The following is a 23409-nucleotide window of genomic DNA, read 5'->3' as shown; positions in this document are numbered from 1 at the left end:
AATGATCGGACAGTAAATGACATAAAAAGGAAAAAGGAAGACATATGAATAGGTCTTAACAGATCTTTTGATGACAGAACTAAAACCAAACGTGTATCAAGAATAAATACGAGCTCAACTCACCTGTTAAAGACAAACTCCCAGACTGACTAACAAAGAAAACCCAACAATGTATTATATATAAAAATCTAAGAGTGAATTTTATGGTATGTAAATGAAAAATTAAATTAAATTAAAATGTTTTGTAAAAGAGATGTATCTAATATAAAGTGATTGAGAAAGATTGAAAATAAAAGGGTAGGCAAAGGGATACGAAGCAAATATACCTAATAAGAAAGCTGCATGTATGATTGTAGGATCAGACAAGACTGAATTCAAGGAAAAAGCTGTAAGCAAGACAAAAGAAACATGCCTCATGATGATAAAGACTATAATCTATTATAAAGATCGAGCAGTAATGAATGCTACTCAAACATCCCAGCATTCAAAAGCAAAAACAGAGAAAATATGATAATAAACTGAAACACATTAGAGGAGGTCTTTCTCAGTTTTACAGAGAGTAAATGGGCACCCCCTATAAAAATAAAAAGGAAAAGAAGACAAGACCTAATTAAGAATATCTAACCGACATTTATTAGAGTTTTAATATAGAACAGAAAATATACCTTCTTTTCAAATGCCCACAAAACATTTAAAATTGTAATCATGTATCAGGTAGCTAAAAAAAAAATCTCAATAAATCACAAAAAAATAGAATGATAAAACTAGAAAATAATGCCTGCTTTCTGGAAAATCTTAAACCTCTCTCAAACAATTCTTAGATCAAAGAGTAAATCAAACCTAAAATTTCAAAGTATTCAGAAAACAATTAAAATATGACATCAGAATTTATGAAATACGGCTAAAGCAGCACTTGGAAGACATTTTAAAGGCTTTTAATTGTATTAATGAACAAAAAAGGGAAAAAAAGAAATGAATTTAGCATTTAACTGAAGAAATTACAAGAACTGATAAATTCAAGAGCTGGTTCTTGGGGGAGGGGAATTAGATATACTATAACTGACTCAAGAAATAAAGAACACAAGAGATATTAAATAAAAAATGAAAATGGAACACTAGCCACCGATACAGAGGAAATTAAAAAACAAAGACAATTTTAATAAATTTTATGGCCTGGAGGAAGTGGATAGTTTTCTAGGAATTTTTAAATTATCAAAACTGAGTTCAGAAGCTATTGTAATCTGACAAATTATCATAGGGCACACAGAAGAAGTTTTCAGAGTTAATCACAAAAATTACACTGGACCAGATTGAAGTTTCACAGAGTATTCTACCAAACCTTTAAGAAAAGGAAACCCCAATGTATTTTAAACTGCGCCAGGGGGAATTCTGGGAAGATGGTTATATTGCAGCATAGACTTTTAATCTCCTCAATTCCCCACATAAAACAGAGCAATTAAATAGCAAAACCATAAACCCGCTGAAAACTTGAACAAGTGACAATGTATCTCCATGAACCCACAATTCAAAAGGGTAGGAACAAACTACAAAAAGCTAGAAGACCTGCATAGTATTAACAATACCAATGGTTGTGCGGATGAGTCAAAAGGAAGTAATGGACCCGAGAACAAAAGAAGTGTAAAATAGCCGACAGGTTCACTGAAGGTACAGGAGGTCAATGAGAACACATGAAGCTGTGCGAGGTTTTGTCCAATCGAACAGTGAGTACAGGGTGAGTGCAAGTTGCCCACGGTAAGAGGTGAAGGGACCGGAGCAACCTAGCCTCTGTGAACTCAGAAAAATGACCATCCAGGACTCCCTTGTAGGACAGGAGCCAGGATTGATAAGAACCAAAACTGAGCAAGACAGAACAATGGATAGGAAAGAAAAAGATGTCCAGATAAAATGGGGGAGGGGTGCAGAACAAGAAATCTCCAAGAGCAAGCTGCCATGTGCACCAGTGTGATAAGGCTGGCCATGCCACAAGTCCCTCTTCTTGCCCTCACCTGATTGTGGCCTACTGACATTCCAATGCATCAAAGAAACCCCTTCACATCCTCTGCGTTTGCACTCCACCTTGACCCCCATTAAAGCACCTGCCCTGGTTCATGTGTTTCTCTCTCTGTCTCCTCCCCACCGGCACGGGGTCCGCAGCACTCCCTCCAGGTGGCCCCAAGGTGGCATGCAGTCACTTTGTCTCTCTAGGATAAACTTTCTTCTCCTGCTCCTTTCCTGTGTCCTCTCCTTTGGCTGGATGTGAATGACCATCTCATGACAAATACAATAAACATTTTTTGTTTACATTAAGTGAAAACAAGATTCTGTGAAGTTTGAAGTTAGAAAAGTTATCCCGAACCAAACTTTCTTTTGAAAGTTCAAAAAAACTAATTTCACATACAAATGATCAACAGAAAAGTATCAAGGTGAAAAACCAAAAAAAAATCACCGTAAGTCAAAGAAAATAAGAAGATTCCTACAAACACTGAAAGTGTGTCTAAAAGAGATGAATGACCACAAAATGGATGAAAACTATATCCACTATTATTTCAAAATGAACTAAAAGACATTAAAGGAAATGCTGTAAGATATGAAAGAACATAATCAGAAATACAAAAATTCAGAAATAAGGTAACAGAACTCAGAAAAGAATGAGAAACAAAGAAAAAATTCTTGAAATTAAGGTGAAACTAAAAGGAACACAAGAGCAGCAAACAAACATAAAACACAATGCTTTTAAGAGAAACAGGTGAAAGGGAGAAAGAATTTTAACATGAAAAAGCAATTAAAAGATAAAAAAAGATTTGAGAAAAATGTAATATACTTCAGAAAATACTGAAGATGGGCAAAGAAAATCCAGCCCACAAATAATGAGTCCCTGAAGAAGAAAACCAAAGCAAGGGAATAGATCAAGTACCAACCAGATTGGAAGCCACATACTGAAAGATCACAGTGACATATGAGAAGAGAATACCAACCTAAAATGACTAACTCCAAGACACAGTCTAGTAAAATTACTGGAATTTAAAGACAAAGAAAAAAATCCTGTTGACACCTAGGCAAAAATAGCAAATGACTTATAAGGAGGAAAAAAAAAAGCAATTATTAGCTTTTCAATAGCAACATTTAATGCCAGACAAAAAGACAGAAATACATTTAAAACACTCAAAGAAAATATGAGTCAAGCATTTTGTATCTGGTAAAACTGACTTTTAGATATAAAAGGAATACACGCACTTAGCTACAAACAAGGCCTTTAAATTAGAAAGTAAGAAGGTAAAAAGATTTTTTTCTTATAATACTAAATTCCTCCCTCTACCTAACAAAGGAAGATTGAGAATGATTTCAAAGAACAAGAAAGAAAAGACAGAAATGCCCTGAAAAGACTACATATTAAAATAACACCAATCCATCTGAACAAAAAGTCAAGCAAACTCACCATTACTATTCCGTTTTGCTTAATATTTGCTTAATATTTGAATTAATCTACATAAAGGTAAGAAGGGGTTGCTTAGGAAAATATTAATATTTGGGATCTACTCTTCACCTAAGATTTTTTCCAATGTAAATATAGTTTTGTTCATGATAAACTTTTGACCTTTCACTGTGTTAATTTTTCATACAAATATATTATTCTTAGTTTTGTTTCATTTCTTATGTACTTTATTTTTATATGAATTTACGATGCTACTCTTTGAATAAATTCCGCAAATAACTGCAAATTCATTTCACTATTCTATCAACATACCCAGTCACTATCTACAAATAATTTTTCAAAGCTTAGCAAAAGGAATTATTAACTATTAATAAGCAATAATCACTGAAATGCCATACTTTTTGGAATACTCAAATAAGAAAATATACCTATTTTCTTAGCAAGTTATATTACAAATAATCCCAGGTTAAGCTATGTTGTGAGTGTGCAAGTTAGGCATTGAACTGATTTTAAATGGTTTAGTCAAGAAAAACATCTTCAGTTTGCTAAAATGTGAGTGATGTATTTCAGGAACAATGTGGAAATAAAATACTTTTTGAAAAAAACACAAATGAATGTTTAAGATGTAATATGGAAACAGGAACTAATCCTTACTGAGTACTGAGAATTTATGTGCTCAGCAGTGTGTCAAGTGCTTTATTCATATGCACTCTTCCCATTCAATCCACACCACTGTCCACATTTTAAAGATGGACAAAAGTAGGTTGAGGGAAGTGAAGTCACTTCCTTAGGGTTCTCAAATAGTAAGTGGCAGGGCCAGGATTTGAATCTAGAACTGATTCCAAACACTCTATATGACTTTAAACGCTACATGAGCTTTTGTTTTCTGAAAACATAATCTTAATTTCTAGACATGACCAGTAAGGTATTGCTAGAGTCACAGAGAAACCACTAGCGTGTTTTTTGTTTGTTTGTTTTTGTTTTTGGTAACAAAGATAGGAAAAAAGGCATGCAGAACCTAAAATATCTTAAAGAAAATGTTTCAAAACTGAAGACAAAAATATGCAAAAGTATCAAATGTTATACAGAATATCAAGAAAAAGAAATCCGCAGGTAAGCCTACTGAATGAGGCAATTAGAGGGCCACCTGGGAACTACATGGTTCAGAAACTATAATAGAGATGAGTGTTGGATGACAGGGCCAAGTGATGACATGTGGGTACAGTGTAAGCAATGCAGCTAGGAGAACTTACTTCTACTCCTAGTTCTCCCACTTATTGGTTATATGACTTTGGCTTCCAAGCCTTCATTTGTAAAAGCAGGATAATAATACCTTCTTCATAGGATTGTGGAAGTAAATGACCAAACAACCTTAACAGACAGGGCCTAGATCATAGTAAGTATTCAATAAATGTTAGCTGGTATCCTTTCCTAAGAAATCCTTTTTTTCCCCCAGGATTCCTTATATCTTCTCCTTTGACCTTCAAACATTAAAGTTGTCAAATTTCATGAAACCGGTGGGTCAAAATCTATATGCATTGCTAATTGTACTAATGATTCTAAATTGCCCTTTACATTCAGTATGAACACAATGCTACCAAGAGAAACTAACAATTTCAAAGAAACGTACTAAGTGCATGGAGGTATTTAATATGTATTTATTTTCAATGAAAGAAAACACAATCATTTTGGTAGCTATGAGAAGTATTTCTGTATAGAAATAAACTATTCTTGCTCACTCCCTCCATCTAAGCATCCTGATTTCTTCACAGCATTTACCACAATTTGCTATTATTTGTTTTTCTGTTTATGCTTTCTCTTCCATTTTTAGACTAAAAGCTTCATAAGAGTAGCAACCCAGTCTCTGTTATACGCCCCTATATCCCCCAATACCAGGCACATAGTAGGCACTGAAAAAAAAAACGTTGTGGAATGAGTGAATTTATAATAACAGGAAGTCAGGAAAAATTGTCTTAGCAGAAATGTAAAAAAATTCCAAGATATTTACAATTTTAAAAAATAAAGCAAATTATAATGTTTGTTCCTCTAAAATTCAGGTAAATAACTAATTAAGGATTATAAAGTAAGCTCTCATTCTTTGAAGTGACCTAATTCAATACATGATCAGCATCCTGGGGAAAAACGAACTAGAAGAAAATTCTCAGGTAACTAAAGTTTACGACTCAACACAATGACTATGTAAGAACCAGTTACAACAGATAGTCTTGGAACAAATATTGTCAAACAAAGAATACATAACCAGCTGACGCCGTTTCACGATGCTTCAGGGTTTTCATGGATTGCATCCTGCTGCGATACCTTTGAGATGCTCCCCATCTGTAAGGGATTTGCTCCCCTGGCACCTAAGCTCCTGGCCTCTAGCCTTCTCAGGTCTCTGTCTGTATCAGCTCTCTAGCCTGCCTGTCAGGTGTTGCTCCGCCTAACTTCGGAATGCCCACCCCACCTCTCTGTTCTTCCCATCTTGTATAATCTGTACAGGGATGGAAACCAGACAGCCCAGTTTGTTAGAATCCAGTGAAATGCGTTAGCGTCAAACAAATGGGTAAGTACCTCCACTAAAGTATAAACTGTAGGCCTGACAGTTGAGGGATCTTTATCTTCCCCCGAGAAAGTTAAAGTTGCTAGAAGTTTATCTTCCCTAAGGGTTAAAGTTGTTCAGTGATGAGGGCTAAATAAAACACTGTGGTAACCAGCAGTACACGAGATGTTTATGAATGCTGAATCTCAAAAGACATAAAAAACTACTTGTAAAGGAGAATAACTACAATGAGAGCACTTGAGTTTTTCCTTATCCCCTTGAATTATATATCTTATACTACATATTATTATTTGTTATTAATTTATCCAAGATTCTTCTTACCAAGAGTATCTTTAATGAGGATTTCAAGCTTCTGCCCCATGTTGGGTCCTCTCTCCTCTCTTGGACTCTGTACCCGGTTTACAATCTCTTGCTTGATGGAGTTGATTACAAACAATAAATTATCTGTAAGACAGAACAAGACACTTGGAACGTGTCACTAACATGGAAGAATTTACTTTTAATTATGTAATAACAAATAGTAAATTAAAAATGGAGAATGTGTAAGAAAACATTAAGCAGTGGTGGTTATAAGCTTTCTTATCCAAAGAGACTAATATCAAATGATGTACCACTTTTGATAACACACTGTAGATGTGTGTCAATGTCCACTATCCTGTAAGCAACTTGCCTTACTTGTCCTCTTAGCTTTAAGACCTATGACAGTGTCCGGTATATCGAATTATAAGATCTTAGTAAATGTTTATTATATAAATCAAACAAAGTCCTTCAAAGACAAAAGCTTTAAAAACAAATTTCCCCACCTTAAGAAGCTTAGAAAGAAAGAGGAAAGTTAACCAAAAGTAAATAGAAGGAGGGAAATAATAAAGATAACAGCAGAAATCAATAAAACAGAACACAAATACATAAGAGAAAGTTAACAAAACCAAAAGCTTGTTCTTTCAAAAGATCAACAAAACTGATATCCCTTATGCCCCATCCCCAGCTAGACTGATCAATCACCTGTATGTGGAATGAAAAAGAGGTTATCACTTCAGAATCCAGAACCTTTAAAAGGATAATAAGAAAATGCCAAGAAATTTAGTAACTTGGATATAATGGGCAAACTTCCTGAAAATGCAACTTAAAATTGACACAAGAAGAAATGGAAAATCCAAACAGCCTATTTCTAGTAAAGGAATTGAATTTATAAAAAAATATTCCCAAAAGAAAACCCAGAAGTTTTTAATGGCAAATTCTATCAAATATACAATGAAGTAATAAAGTCAACCTTAACCCATTTTTTAGAGGAAGAAAGATCATGGCCGAATTCACTGTATAAGGCCAGTATAGCCCAAATATCAAAACCTGACAAAGACATTACAAAAAAAGAAAATTACAGACAAATATCCCTCTTCAGTATAGACACAAAAATACTTAACAAAATATTAAAAATAGAAATATTTGAACAGAATCTTATAAAATATTTGCAATAGACTCTAATATAAAAAGGAAAATACATCATAACCAAGTAGAATTTATTCTAAGAATGCAAGGTTGATTTAATAGTCAAAAATCAGTTAATGTATTCACCATATTAACAGGTGAGTATGTGACATATTACCAGAAAAAAGAAAGAGAACAACATGATTGTTCCAATAAATGCAAGCTCCCTTTCACCCCCACCCAAACTGCATATATGACAATACTCAATACCCATTCATGATAAATGAAACTAGGAAAAGACGAGAACTTGCTCAAAATGATAGAGGGCATCTCATCTACAAAACAGCCTACAGCCAACATCATACACAAAAGTGAAAGGTTTTCCCCCTGAGATTGCAAACAAGGCAATCACCACTTCTATTAATATCTGAGACATTGCAATAAGGCAAGAAAAAGAAATAAAAGGTATAAAGATCAGAATGGAAGAAATAAATCCATCCCTATTTGCAAATGATGATTGCTTAAATAGAAAATCCCAGGGCTTCTACATACCTACTACTGGAACTAATAAATTTTTCAAGATAACAAGATACAAGAGTAATACACAAAATCCATTTTCTATGCATTTATAAGCAGCAAAGAGTTTGAAAATAAAATTTCAAAAATGATTCCATTTACAGCAGTAGCAAAAAAATAAAAAATGCTCAGGAATCAATCTTGCAAAAGACATTCAAGCACTCTATACTGAAAACTATATAACCAAGGTGGAGAGAAATTAAAGAAGACTTAAGTAGATGGAAAGATACCAAGTTCATAGATTGGAAGACTCCATTTTGTTAAGATGGTAATTCTCTCCAAATCGATCTATAGATTCAAAGCAATCCCAATCAAATTTCAGTAAGCTCTTTTGTAAGAAGTGTTAAAACTGATTCTAAAATTTATATGGTCATACACGGACCTAGCAGAGCCAAAACAACTCTGAAAGAAAAGAACACAATTAGAGGACTAACAAGGATTAATACTACCTGACTTTAAGATTTACTATAAAATACAGTAATCAAGATAGTTTGTATTTAGACAGACAAATAGATCAATAGAACAGAATGCAGAGTCCAGGAGTAGACCCATACATACATGATCAATTGATTTAACAATGGTGCAAAAGCAATTCAATAGGGAAAGGAAGCTCTTTTCAATGAATGGTGCTTATCAACTGGATTGTCATACGGAAAAAAATGAACATAAACTCTTACTCCACACCATACATAACATTTAGCCTAAAATTTATCATAAACCTAAATGTATAACCTAAAACTATACAAATTCTAGGAGAAAACATTTAAGAAAATACTTGCAATTTTGGAGTTGGCCAAATTTCTTAGAACACAAAAAATATGAAACACAAAAAGAAAAACTGACAAATTTAGCTTCATTATTAAAACTTTTGTTCTTTGAAAGATGTCAAAGAGCAAACAAAAAAAACAGCCAAAAACTAAAATATTTTAAATATATATATCAAAGAACTTGTATCTAGAATAACAAACTTTTAGAAGACAAATAAATGTTTAAAATGGCAAAATATTTGAACAGACATTTCACACACACACACAAAATATATGACTAGCCAATAAGCACAGGAAAGATGTTTGATATCATTAATTAAAGAAATGCAAACTAAGGCCATAATGAGATACTGCCACACTCCCATTAAGTTGGTTAAAATTAACAAAACTGACCCTACTAAGCATTGGCAAGGGTATGTATGGATCAACTAGAACCCTCCTACACTGTTTTTGAGAGGTACAATGGAAACAGCCACTTTGGGAAACAGTTTGGGGTTTTCTTATAAAGTTAAATATATATACCATCTATACCATGATCCAGCCAATCTACTCCTAGGTATTTAACCAAGAGAAATTAAAACATATGTTCACCCAAACACTTGTACAGGAATATTCACAGCAGCTATTTACAGCCAAAACTAGAAACAACCCAAGTATCCATCAACTGAACAGATAAATAAATTATAGTGTATCCAATACAGTAGAATACTACTCATCAATGAAAAGGACCTAATTATTGATACAGGTAACAACATGGTGAAATTTTAAAATAATTATGCCGAGTAAAAGTAGCCAGGCAGAAAGAGAGAACATATTCTAGGAGCCCATTAATATAAAATTTTAGAAAACGCAAATTAATCTATAGTGACAGAGTATAGATCGTGGCTGCCTGAGGATAAGAGTAGATAGAGGGGTAGCTTACAAAGGGGTCCTAGGAAACTTTGGGGGGTGATCAAAATGTTCATTATCTTGATTGGTATATACATATGTCCAAACAAATCAAATTACACTCTTCAAATATGTATAGTTATTATACTTTAATTATACCTCAAACAAGCTGGGAGGGGGAAAACAGATATTCAATTTCAACATACAGATCCTACGGCCTGAAATTTTTACGTCCTCAGAGACGCCTTTGGAATCAGTGATTTTTTATTCCTCATCTAGTAATACTAAGAGACCAATATAGACTGATGTTGAAGAAGGAAGTGAGAAATACCAGGGGTGGGCAGCTGAAAACTACATGCAGGGATAGTGTATGTAAAATGTGTCACTAAACAAGGAAAGCAGAGCTGATTCCCTGTATCAAATGAAACAAGAAATTTATGCTGCTTCTAAAAGAGGGAACACCATTTACTCAAATATAAGTAAGGACATTTATATGCAGACTGGACTTATGAGAAACAATGAGGTTCCCCTACCCTCAGCAGGGAAGAGTAAATAAGGCCACTTTTGAAACAGAAAAGAAAAAAAAAAAAAAGAACACTATGAAAATCAAAATTAAAACAGAGCAGAACAGTTCCTCTCAAACCTGGGTGGTGTCCATCCAGTACACTGGGGGCGGGGACAGTAGGCAAAGGGCTCTCACTACCGTAAACCTCTGTCAGGAAAAGAGAGGTATCTGGATCCCAGAAACCGAGGCCAAACATTAAATCTATACACAGATCCCTCCTGCGCTGATTCCATGTTTATCCAAGAAACTTCCAATTTTAATTTTCCTATCTAACTTGCTCAGGGACAAAATACGTCAGACAGGGTGATGGTTATGTCCACTTAATAGTTCTATTTCTCATTCTGAGTCAACAAATGTACATTTGATTAACAGAACCGCTTCTTGTGAGCCTCGGCAGGAGGAACCAGCAGGAGGAGGAGGTTTGGTAGGATAGCAGAGGATGAGCAGTATAGCCCTGGGGCCCCGAAGCTAGTCCTTGGAACAGTGCTAGTTGGTAACAAATTAAAAAGAATAAGGACAACAGAGTACACTTTTCACAAAGCTAATTTTATGCTATGCTGAGATTATGCCTGTCTCAATTTTTTAATGCTAAAATAGCCTTCCTTGTATGAAATTACAGTAATTGCAGATGACATTCTTTTCAATATCCTCACCTGGCAAAATATAAAGTTGGCAACCTTATAGTTGCCAAGTCCCAAAATCTTGTTCAAATGTCACTGATTTGTGACTCACGAATTCTAGAAACCACTAGGTTAATAGATAGTAAGTGTTCCAAAAGGCAGGACAGAGTGACTCCCAGGTATTTAGAGCAATCAAGGGTACCATTCCCTTGGGAGATATACCAGAAACTCTGGGAATAATTTTCAAACTCCATGTGACAAACTATAAAAGAGCATCTCACTGGTTCTGAGATGGCTTCTGAACCAACAGTTGAGGCTGTTCTTGCTCTTTCCCAGAGACTGCAGAAGAAAAGGCAGTAAGACAGAAGAAGATATATAAGTGAATGAGAAGATCCCCTTCCTCAGTGCTGACTGATAAGAAACTGCTACTATTTAAAGACAGGCCTTTGTTTACATGAAAACACCAGAGGCTTTAAGTTAACTTTGGTAACAAGAAAATTTTAAGGGAGCCATAAAAACTCAATCTCAGACAGAACACATTCAGAAACACACGTACTCCTGACCCTTACCAACACCCCAGAATATATTTACATCAGACACAAAACGTGTGTATATATAAAAATGCAAAAATATATAGCCACACAGATGTACATACTTGTAATTATGAATAAATACATTAACTGAACACCACAGAGATGGATGCCAACATGTGTCCAAAGAAACACAGACCCAGAAGGCTCCCTGTGGCTCACCGTTATCTCCCTGCAGTGTGAGCAGCCGGATTTTAAAAGAAACATGAATAATGCCCATGACATTGCAATCATTTTATATAAATATACTCACAGAGCTCAAGGTCAAAGGGTTTCAACAGCAAGAAGGAATAATAAGAAATGGGTATATTTCTCATTATTACAAACCAACTATTGTTTTACCTAATTCATTTACCTTGATTAGGGTTCCTGAGTGGCCTTTAATAAACAAAACCATCAGTTCATTTTCTAAGTTGTACACTTCACAGTTGGAAATCCTCTTTTTGCCCTCACAAATGAAAACAAGATAATCGAGATAAAGGACTGAGAAAAACTGCACAAGGTTTATGAGCACCTATGTGCCAGACATCATGCTGGATGTAAGAAAATCTCTAAAAACAAATAATAATGGATTATTTTGCCACTGTTTCATTTTTATATACAACTAGCCCAAGAGCTACACAGTGAAGAGGACAATTTTAGAGGCAAAGGAACATGCAAGCTCTTATGATGTCAAGTTTAAGAGACAGTAACGGAGCACGGGGGAAAGGAGGGGAGGTTCTTACTACAGATCAAAACCAGAGCTTTCGCAGCCTCCAGGATGCTGTGAAGGGTTCCAGATGTGAAAATGAGCCTCAGCCCAGAAGTGCCTCCTCCTATGAGCAGCCTACTCTGTTATATTCCAGGATGCCTTAGAGATGGATCATTTTCTCCATGTGCCATGATGTGAAATACTGGGAAGCAATGATCTAAACCAACAGTTCCCACGTATGTGCTAGGATGGTTGCGTTAAGAGTAACGGGTGGTGTTAAAAATATAAATTCCTGGGTTCCAGTTGCATAGATTCCAATTCAGAGGACCTGAGGAGAAGCCCAGGAATCTGTATTTTAACATGTACAGAGATGATTCCAATAAGCAATACAATTTGTAAAGCAGAGCTCTAAACTATCCACTCACAGGTTAAAATAAACACGAGTCAATAGATCCGGCTAACTCAGCACCACCACTGTAAAAAGGAAGTGAGAAACGACTGTATTCAAAGCACACAAGCTATTCAGGGCAGAGACGAGACCTGGCTTGGGGAGCCACAGACGGACACTCACACTGGGAGGAGGACGTGAATGAGGAAGAGCAGAGCTTAATGAATGGGTGAACTTGAAAAGGAGGCTGGCCTAAATTGGACAGGATAAAGGGAAAGCACACAACAAAACCAAAAAGAGAGTGGTCAGCAAAGTAACAGGAGGTTAATCAAATTCTTAAAAGTTTAGGTTTACCATATTCTGTGTTGAGGCCCCATAATTTCACTTTATTAGCTTCATACTGGGCTTTTTTCTTTAACCGACAAGCCCTGTGAAAGGAAGGAGCAATTAGTTCACTTTTTTTTAAGTGAACATTCAGAATATACTTCTCTTTGCTGCTGTCAGACATTTTCTAATAGCAACCAAAAACCACTGCCTACTGATATTTATAATAAGTAACTCAGTTACCAAAAAACACATAATCATTTATCCAAACTGATTTTTAAAAATTTTAAGCACATATTCAAACATAAAGCTCTGACCAGTACACCAAAATAAACAAACAAAACCTGACAATAACAATTGTAGAAGATGTGAAGTGAAACCCTCATATGTTGCAGGTGGGAATGTAAATTACTGTGGAAAACAGTAATTTTTAAAAATCTTACTTTATTACTTTGGAAATAGCTATTCTGGCAGTTTTTTATAAAATTAAATATATAGTCCTGGGTATTTACCCAAGAGAAATGAAAACTTAGGTTCACATAAACACCTGTAAGCGAGTGTTTATGGTGGCTTCATTCATAACTGCCAAAAACTAGAAACCAAAGTCCTTCAACTGGTGAATGGATACACTGCAGTATACCCCTACCGAGGACTATCAGTCAGCAATAAAGAGCACAAACTATTACTCCTCACAACCACATGGACAAATCGCAAATGCATCACATTCAATCAAAGAACTTGGACTCAAAAGGCTACATATAGTCGGATTCCATCTACATAACATTCTAGAAAATGCAAAACTGTAGGGACAGATACCAGGTCAGTGCTTCCGGGTAGGAGAAGGGGTTTACCTTTACAAAGAGGCATGAGGACATTTTTTAAGATGATGAAAATGTTCAATACCTTGATTGTGGTGGTGGTTATATGATTGGATATGTTTGTCAAAACTCATAGAAGTGTACATTAAAAGGGATGAATTTTAATTACTACAGAACAAATAAAAAACAAAGCCAAAATGGTAAAATGTTTCACTGTTATACTATGAGGGACTTGAGTCCATTCAGCTCTCTCCTTTAAAAACGTTTTCCATCAAGCATAAATACTGTTTTACTTTCAAAGGAAAACTTATAATACGCTCATTGTAGTCTTTATAAAAGTATTTTTCTGAATAAATGGTTGAGGGTCAGATGAGCTTCTCTAAAAGCTCAGGGAACGTCTAACCTCCCCTTCTAGACAGTATTCACACGAGTGACCATGATTAGCGTTTACCTGGAAGCCAGCTTATTTTTTTCCTTCCTTGACCTTGGCCGGGCTGTTAAGGGAAGCTCACTGACCGGAGTCAGGTCGCTGATCACCTTATTCAGCTTCCGTAGCTCGTTGCCGATCTGCAACAGTTTTTTAGGATTTGGAGTCAGGTCTTCCACGTCAGTTCTCCGTGACTTCTTTACTGCATATTTTCCTATAGATGGTTTCAAATAAGTTCAATTAGATCATTTTATTTCAGATACACACTCTACAGCCATATTTTAAAATCACAGTCCTCTCCCCCGATCTCCGTTTCTTTCTTGGAATGTTAACAACCTGGAAGAGCCGATCTCCTCTCCTCCCCACGTGTGACTCTAAGAAATGAGTGTCAGATGGCAGTTCCAGCCTTTTCCAAGTCTTTCTCCACCTTAAGGTTTCCTGCCCTCGTATGAGATTCTTAGTTATTTGCAGGTCAGTAATAAGCACCTCAAACGTTGGGGCTGGAGCGCAAGTTGCCCTGCGCACACTAATCCGGGCGAGGGTGTAACAGACAGTCAGAAAGAGAGTTTGAAGATTTTTTGATGCTATGACTGAAAATTTGTCAGATGTATACGTCTATTCTTGTGTTGGACTCAAAAGTCCAACAAGTAAGGCTTGCCTTTGTTGAAAGCTCTTCTTCGGTTAGTTTGATAAATAACATTGCAGAAGACTCCAGGGGCCCTAGCCTGTCCCAGCAGGCTCTGTGCTCAGAACTACAGCACACAAAACAGCTTGTCTAGTACTCGCCACATGCTATCTGGACCTATTTATTGGACCTGTCTTTTCATTTCTGGTAGAAAATTGATCTGAAGGCAAACAACCAGGTTTTTATTCAGTGAGAGACAGTAGAGTACAGACCTGGGTGCCAGTGGAAAGGGAAAACGAGTCACAAATATACTTCTGACACAATTCCAGTGTCAAAAATGCTTAGCAACTTAAATCTGTAGCATGAGTGATTACTAAACTGTATATTGAGCACCAAACTTACTAGTGCCCTCCCCTTTGGACTGATGTAAAAATATGCAACAGACTTTGGATTAATGTAAAAATAACATTTATGCAGAAGAAATTCTATTTAATTCCATCTGCCGGGGTTCATATTTTGAAATGTAACCTACCTAAGATACAAGTTTCTCCCAACTCCTACTTTTCCACTCTTCTCTCTCCTTTTCTTAAAACTATTCTTCCTTTCTCCCCCCCCCCCTTTTTTCCTCACCACCGTTTTGATCCCAATCTCTTTTTTCCCCAACCCTTCTGGTTTATAGCAACTGTGACAGGTCAGGATTCAGCAGTCTCCTGACCATTTCCTGGGTAGAATAAGTAGAATGAGAAGTGACTAGAAATGAAATTGTTATTGCACAGGCCTTTCTCCCTGTTTAGGTGATGGCTCTCAAGGCTGGAAAAGTTATTTGTGAGTGAACAGCAAACAAAGCAGCTCTACTGTTCCCCTCTCCAGTTTCCTAGGAAGGGCTGAACGCCTATAAACAATGATTAAGCATTATGGTTTAGTATCTCTATTTAAACTGATACAAAATATTTGACCGCAATCCCCTCTTACCATGATGCAAGCCATTTTTCTGATACATATTACTTGGCAAGGTGTCTCGGTTCCATTCAGACGGCCTTAGCATCCTCTCTTGCTGCGATGGTGTGAGTTGCTCACTATACTCCCAGAAGTACCTTCTCTTACCTCTCTTCCGAGAGGATATTGACGTCATCTCCTTCAAGTCTTCCACGGAATCATTTTCATAGCCTTAAAAGAAAGAAAGCCGCCCCCCCCACAACTTTTAAGTTCCATAAATTTCAATAAACCAATCAGGACAAACAAAAAAAACCCTTCTATTTGTCACTTGATACATTTCCTTTCATCTGAAAACATCATGGTTTATTATTGTCACGTCAAAGATAATAAACCAGATCCATAATGTAACTTTTAATATAGAAAGCTCATAAGCTATTCAGAGATCAAAAAACATAGATAATCACACTATTTATCTTCCTGGGGTTTCTCTTTGGTTTTTGTAAGTTAGTATATGACACACTTGCTTGTATAATGAAATATAGCTACAGAAATGTCAAAAGCACCATTAGATAAAAGTACTTGGCCACTATACTGTGATTTTAAAATGTCTTCTTTCTAATATTTATGCATCTGAAACATCCCCAGACAGAAGACTGTATCTCTTTCTGGAACGGTACCCGACTAAGCGGACTCTGTGAGGCAGCAGTGGTTTTCTTCCTACCTCCCACCCTACCCTTTTGTAAAAGTGTAAAAATGAAAGTTTTCACTAGGCTATCAAATTAAAAACTCATTTGCTTAGTCTAACTAATATTTTACTGGAAGGAATTTGCATTTACTTCACTTTTTAAGAAGTTATTTTCCTTGCTAATGGGAAGTTTCAGAAAATACTTAATTCTGAGCTGCTAGAACTGCTGGTCAGACCCAATACAGGATGACCTGTCCGTCTCAAATACCCGCAGAGAACGCCCATCTTAGATGTAGTCCACGTATTTAGTGCTAGGTACATGGGGTAGTAGGGATGGGCCGTGCCCAGGATGTACAGCCCTACACCTAGGTAGTCAGAAAAACCTGGGCAGCACTGGCCAAGCAAAAATAACCACTTTCCCTCCTAAAAAACATGACTCCTCTGGAACTGACACTAAGAAAGTGATGATGTCTGTGAGTCTGGGGAAAAAAATTAGGATTTTACCAGGTTTTCTTCAAATTCAGAATTAAGAATATGATTCCATTTATATTACATTGTGGAAAAGGCAAAACTACAGGGACAAAGTGGTTGCCAGGAGTTGGGGGTGTAGGGAGAGGCTGACTATAAAGGAACACGAGGGAAACTGGGGGGCGGGGGTGATTAAATTCTTCCATATCTTGCTTGTGGGGTGGTGGTTACGTGACTGCATGTACTTGTCAAAACTCACAGACGTGTACAGTTAAAAGGGGTGAACCCACCCGCACAACTCTTTATTTTCTAGGCTCCCTCAGCTAGCAACTTGTATGCACAGATTTCACTTACACATATTTCATTTGAGCCTTATAAGAACCTGGTATAAGAGATTATTAACCCCATTTACACAAAGAAACATGCTCATGGTGGATATAAGTGATTTGGCAGAGCCTGGGACTGGCTTAGGCCCCCTGATTCAAGGAGTCTAGCTCCTACTGGGCTTCCCACTTTCCCTGTGCCTATCCCAATTAAAGGTCTAAATGGATTTTATTTCACATACATTCCACGTTAAATTCAAAGACTCATGAAGATTTCTATTTCTTCTGTCCCACCCAAATTAGTTACCAGTTCTATTTGTTTATATATATTCCAAAAATGCTGTTTCCAAAAAAAAGTATTTAAGGGCGGTCAATTTTCTCTGACCTAATATTTTAATATTTTCTACTAGTATACACCATAAATTCACCCTAACACACACACAGACACACACACATACACACACAATGGATTTGTTAGTTAAGGTCATCTACTTTTCAACATAGAGACTACCACGATCTAGTAGAATGCAGAAAAATTATATTCCTAGACCCTCGTTCTAGCATTTAAGGTAATTACTATTTCCCAAAGCATGTTCTGAGGAACACTATACTACAAGATATGCCTTCATCCCCAAGTGAGTTCTACGGTCAGGTAGGTTTTAGGAAGCTCTCACGCGGCATCTGTCTCTTGCCAAGTGACAGCACACATAAGCAGATTAGAAGATAGAAATCCTAACAGCAAGTAAACCTACTCAGCAATAAGTTCCAAGAAGACAGGGACCATGTCTAGTCTGTCCACCTCTGTGTGGCCAATCCCTACAACACCTAACACACACAGTGCCTGACACAAAAGGAGATACTCATTAAAAAAAATGATTTTTTTTAACAAGTCGATGATTTGTTTAATGCAGCCTTTCCCAAGGAGGCTTTTCCCTTCGTTTGATGGATCACCAAACTGATCTCACTCATTCCTTCCTGACGTGATTATCCAAAGGAAGTCGAAAAGGCGTCTTTACTGCCTCGGACGCCAAGCACACACCTGTGGCTAGTGAGGACGACTGCCGTGAAGCTGGTAAAGTGCATCGTGAACACGTTTAGCAGGGATTACAACATAAACGCATTCTGCGGGCCCAGTTCTTAGTCTCACAACCATGTAATCCCTGACCCCAAGCAGCTGTAGCATGTCCACAGAATAGGCTCTATTAAAACTTGGGAGCCAGTCCAGAATAAGGACTGAAACTCCATTTTACACCTTTCCTAGAGCTTTGTAGGCTCAGGCACTGTTGTAGCAAACTGCCAAGAACCAGCATCAAGGGACCCAGCCATCACAAAAGGGCCTTTGTAAACTGCTGTGAATTAAACCAATCAACCCACTCTACAACTAGCGCTCTGAAGAAACTCTAACTATCCCCACTTCTCTGCTTCAAAGAATTTCCTCCTGCTCTTCTCACCAATAATTCACTTTTGCATTCCTGAAGTCGCTTGTTTAGCTCTTTCTTTAAAGAAAAAGGGAAATTTTCATTAGCAAATGTGAATAGAGCCCAAATTACAACCACAAAATTGTGCTTAAAGAATGTCATTCATTAAAGTTTGTGAGAATTGTCCAAGTAATACTAACCAAAGAGGTTTTACTTCAAGTCCACTGGAAGTGAGTAAACGCAACGCCATCCACACGGTTAGCACTGTTACGCAGTGCCAAGGAGGCGTCATGCGGAGCAGAGCACCAGCTGACCCATCTCTGCTTTACAGCAGTGCTGGTCGCTTACCACCAGCAAGAGGATGTGGCATGACAGGACACCGACTGTAACACTGGTCACCCCTCCTATCACAGTCAAAAGGCTGAGAAAATGGAAACGAGGGTTAGCCCACCAAGAGGTCGCTCCTCATGGGCCTATTCATCTCTCAACACATTTATCCAGGTGAAACCAAGTCAAACGATCAAGAATGAATTTAAAGTGGAGTTCCAAGTCAAAGAAAAGCAAAACTACAACCAGAAGTGGGCTAGGCAGCATAGTCCTCGCCTGGTTGGTGATGGTGGGATTCCCTTACTCCTTCTGATTTACACACTCCTTTAAGCACCAGCTGGTAAATTTCCCTTGGTTATTACCCATCTCCTGTCTGTGTCACCCCCCCACCCTCCTATCCAACCCTCTACATGGACTCAACCAATAGGCTGACCTGCCAGACTTAAGGACTCCTCACAGATGGCACTCTGATCTTCCTATGGGAGGAAACGAAGTAACCTAGCACCAGTTACAGAGACAACTCGCCTTGAAACATCTCAAGGCAGATTTTATTAATTTGTTGAGAGAAAAAATTTCCCGCTAAGTAGAAAAGACAATTGTTCTATCTAGACTATACAGAGTTCTAAAGTAAACCAAAGAAAAAGCAAAACGCCTTTTCCTCCACATTAAACATAAAGTACCTTTTCCTTACTTGCAACTCCACCCAAGTCAAACAACTTGGTTCTATCAAATACCTAAATCTAAGCATTTGTGTAACAGAAAGATGGCAGTAAAAGGAGTCTTTCAGCAGTAATAGTGCTCCAGTGCCTACAAAACAGCTACTATGCCTTAAAAACCTTTCCAAAAACTAAATACCAATGTTTACACTGCTGGAAGTTCCAGCAATCATCACAACAAAAGGGAATAGGGTACTCTGTGACAATTTATAAGGCGTTTTTTTTTTTGTAAATTAGTGTTTTATGTACATGTTACAGTGTCAATGTTATTTCTGAAAAATATAACTTTTGCTTAAACTTGAAGGTCTCCTCTTCTTTGTGCATTTTAAACTGTGTGCCACTTGGCAACACCGTTTTCATAAATCAACTGCACGAGCCAACAGTGGCAATAGCCCAAGCATGTAAATGCTGAAATGAACCAGTTCCCCACAGGTTTCATTTTCTTTCTCCCTTTTATTTGTAAGCACTGTATGTAAAGACAGCAGAGTCTCCTTCATGCTCATTCAATTATAGCATGTCTTTTTCTTAAATGGAAAAATACTGTGCCAATGAAAGACGCAGCAGAAACAAAGCAAAGGCTCTCTCACATTATCCATTCCGCAGGCTTTGTTGGTTATGGGCGTGAGGAACACAAACCATCCTCCCTGGGCTCACACCGGAGCTCCTCACCTACCTCAACTGCAATAGGGGGACACGTGCATCCACAGGAATAGATTTTAAGCCAATCAATTTTGGCATCTTTGCGCAGCTGCTCAAGAGAGTGACAAATCGGGTCACTTAACATAAAATAAATGGAGAAGTAGCTCTCGAGGAATCGGCATATGAACCACTACAGGAGCGAGAGAGGTGGTTTTAGAGCTGTCTGAACAGGAAAACGCAACTGCATGTCCAAGCCAACACACTAAGTCTTCTAATCCGCAAACTAAGACAAAGGGAACATGCGCAGCAGCACCTCCTCCTTCCGGGTAGCAGGAGGCAGGGCCGTGTGGCCGCCTGCGAGGGTCACCGTACCTGGTTCAGAGAAGGTGTCACTGATGTCGTCGTCCTTGTCATCCTCGTAGTCCTCCTCCTCTTCCTCCTCCTCGTTCTCCGAGAGCTCGTGCTCGCTGCCGAAGCCCTCATCGTGGTCCTCATCCTCGGCGTCCTCCTCGTCCTCGTCCTCCTCCTCGGGGCTGCATTTGCTGGGCTGGTCCCCCACGTTGTCGGAGACAAACAGGGAGTAATTGTGCTCCTCTTTCTTCTGGGATGAGTCTGAGACCGACGCGCTGGCAGACAGGCTGCCACTCTCTCCTGCCGCTGCCGCTGCTGACCCAGGCCCCTCCTGGGGCAGGGGACTGAGTAACAGTTCCTGGGTTTCTTTAAAAGGCAAAGCGGGAGTGGCAGGACCCTGAAGCGGCTCCGTCCCCTTCTTCTCCGGCCTCCTTGCGACCGTCCCGCAGGAGCAGGTGTTCTCCTTGGCTGCGTCGGCGGCGCGGGCCTGGCTCAAGGCCGGCCGGCTCTGCGGCGGCGGCGGCTGCTGCACCGGGCTGATCTTTACCTTTGCCTTTTTCACATAGTCCTTACATTCAACGTGAACATTCACCTTCTCGGAGTGGTACATGTTGGTCTTCACCATGATTTGTGTGCTTGACGTGGGTTTACTTGCTTTCTGGACACAGTCTGACAAAGGGGCCTCAGCCTGAAGAGTCTTAGAAGAACAAACGGGGGCAGCTGCTCTGCTTGCGATCTTTTTACCAGGGAATGAAGAGGGCAAGGGATTTTGTTTGACACTGAAAAGTGAATCTGGGTAATAAAGGGAATCAGAAACAGACTGGGAGTCCTCGCTATTAAGCTGGGCCAAAGTTGGAGTCTTACTTATGACCTCTTCATCTTGGTAAGGGCTAGAAAAGTCATCGAGACCCAAGTAATCCACTTCTTTTGTTCCCCAGATGTCACAGCTGGTTAGTTTGGTGTACTTCGTTAAATCTTCACAGTATGTATCCCACTGTTCCCAGTTTGAGGTTAAAGCGCCCTCATTATCCAGGACATCTGTGAAAGACTCCAGGTTTTCAATGTCTTTGCAGTCCTCCAAAGAAAGGAAGTTGTCTCTAGGATTCTGTTGGTAGTTCATCTCTCTGTCCTGAGAAAGGTTTAAAAAAAAATTACACACTGTATTTTAGGAAAGAAATAGTCACCTCCATCCACTTCCACATATCAAATTCCACCTCTGGTCTGCTTTAGTTTAAGATAAAGGCTCCTCACTTGACACTTTACCATTCCATATAACATCATTTCCTTGGGCAAGAAAAAAAAGAGAGAAAATATGTCCCCTGAGGCGCTTAGGTATGGTCCAAGTAGCAAAGGCTCTTGAACTTGACTGTAAACACTCCTCCTGAAGAAAAGTTTACATTTCCTGATCTTTGACTTAGAAGGATTTGGAGATCTCCTTAGAAACAAGCTTCAATTACAAAGCAAATAATGAAGATTTTACCTTCATCACAGAAGAATTTGTCTTCTTGAGAAAACTTAAATATATATAGAGAGACTTGGAACTCTCTATAGGGTAAGACCTTTGTTAAGACCTTGTAAGGGTAAGACCTTTGGTAAGACCTTGTAACAACTCTTGGCCATAGGGAATAAAATACTCATGAGTAGAGATGTAATTTTTAAAATGTGAGTAAGACTATGTAGCCACTAAAAAGAATGCAGTTAGGCTCTAATGTACTAACATGAAAGGCTGCTTACCATGTATTTTAGATTAAAAAAGGTTATAGAATACTGTACCTATAAATATGCCATCCTATTAAAAATATTCATATGATTACATACACATAGAAAAACTCTGTCAGTAGCAGTTACCCTTGGAGAGAAGGTTTGGAGGGTGGAAGCTCAGGAAGAAAATAAGGAAGTTTTCAGCTTCCCAGTTTGTTTTTGTTGTTTTCATTGTTGTATTACTTTAGGGTTCTTTGTTTTGTTTTTGTTTTTGCTTGTATTTGTGTGTGTGTGTATTAACAGCTTTATTGAAGTATACTTTATATACCATAAAATTCACCTATATTAAGTATACCATTCAATGATAGTAAATTAACCAATTTGTTGTGTTCTTAGTTGTCCAGTTTTTATATGCTTCTGTGTTGCTTAAGTTGTATGTTAATTACAATTATTTTTTAAATGTTTCTCTTAGGAACTTTAAGTGTCTATTTACCTCCAGAACAAACGATAAGTATATCTAGGTATTGCTTTAAAATTGCTGTATTTGTCTCACATTCTGTGTCATGTGCCTTGCTCAATGTTATCATCCTAAATTTTTCCGTTGAAAAGTCCTTTAGCATTAGGCATATTAAAAAAGACAGCTTCCCATCCTCATCATGAAAAACCAGACTTAAAGATACTTAGATAACCTTTCCTTTTACTATTTTCAATGGGTTCGTACATCCTTCTAAAATCATTAGACTGACAGTCACAAGAACCAAATCTGTGCTAATCACATCCTTTTTGCTTTCAGTCATTTATAAATAAAAACTCTACCACAACCCTTTAACCCCAAATCAAAGCAGAATCCAGGAAAATGTTACTTACCAGTTCATACATGAAATCTGGATCTGAACTGTTTGCTAAGAGATCTGTGCTCATCAGAGTCTGTTCCGAAAATGTGTGGCTTCGAAAGGCGTCCCCAAAAGGCGGATCCATCCCGCTTACACTGGGCTACAACAGAATGGTGTGAATTTCAGAACATTAATGACTACTTCAAGACCAACTGATTACATGTATGTCCCACCCCCATGTCTACTAACATTATTTTCAGAAAACAATTCCATGTTTTTTCTATTGTTTAGTACATTTAAGAGATTTAACTAGCA

The 23409-nt window shown here is 37.8% G+C and overlaps 1 protein-coding gene across 3 annotated transcripts in view; it reads right to left on the bottom strand.

Annotated features, from left to right (window-relative positions):
* Positions 1-23409, bottom strand: part of CREBRF (CREB3 regulatory factor) — a 52472-nt gene that overhangs the window by 9538 nt on the left and 19525 nt on the right. For all 3 annotated transcript variants that reach the window (XM_074313903.1, XM_019741404.2, XM_074313904.1), the window contains 6 exons: positions 23129-23254; positions 20582-21689; positions 15670-15864; positions 14097-14286; positions 12858-12931; positions 6315-6437 (listed from right to left, as the gene is read on the bottom strand). In XM_074313903.1, coding sequence (XP_074170004.1) covers positions 6315-6437; positions 12858-12931; positions 14097-14286; positions 15670-15864; positions 20582-21689; positions 23129-23254 — 1816 coding nt within the window. The remainder of the gene's footprint in view (positions 1-6314; positions 6438-12857; positions 12932-14096; positions 14287-15669; positions 15865-20581; positions 21690-23128; positions 23255-23409) is intronic.

This window comes from Rhinolophus sinicus, linkage group LG10 (assembly GCF_036562045.2).
Source record: "Rhinolophus sinicus isolate RSC01 linkage group LG10, ASM3656204v1, whole genome shotgun sequence".
NCBI lineage: Eukaryota > Metazoa > Chordata > Mammalia > Chiroptera > Rhinolophidae > Rhinolophus > Rhinolophus sinicus.
This window is presented reverse-complemented; position numbering and strand designations above follow the sequence as displayed.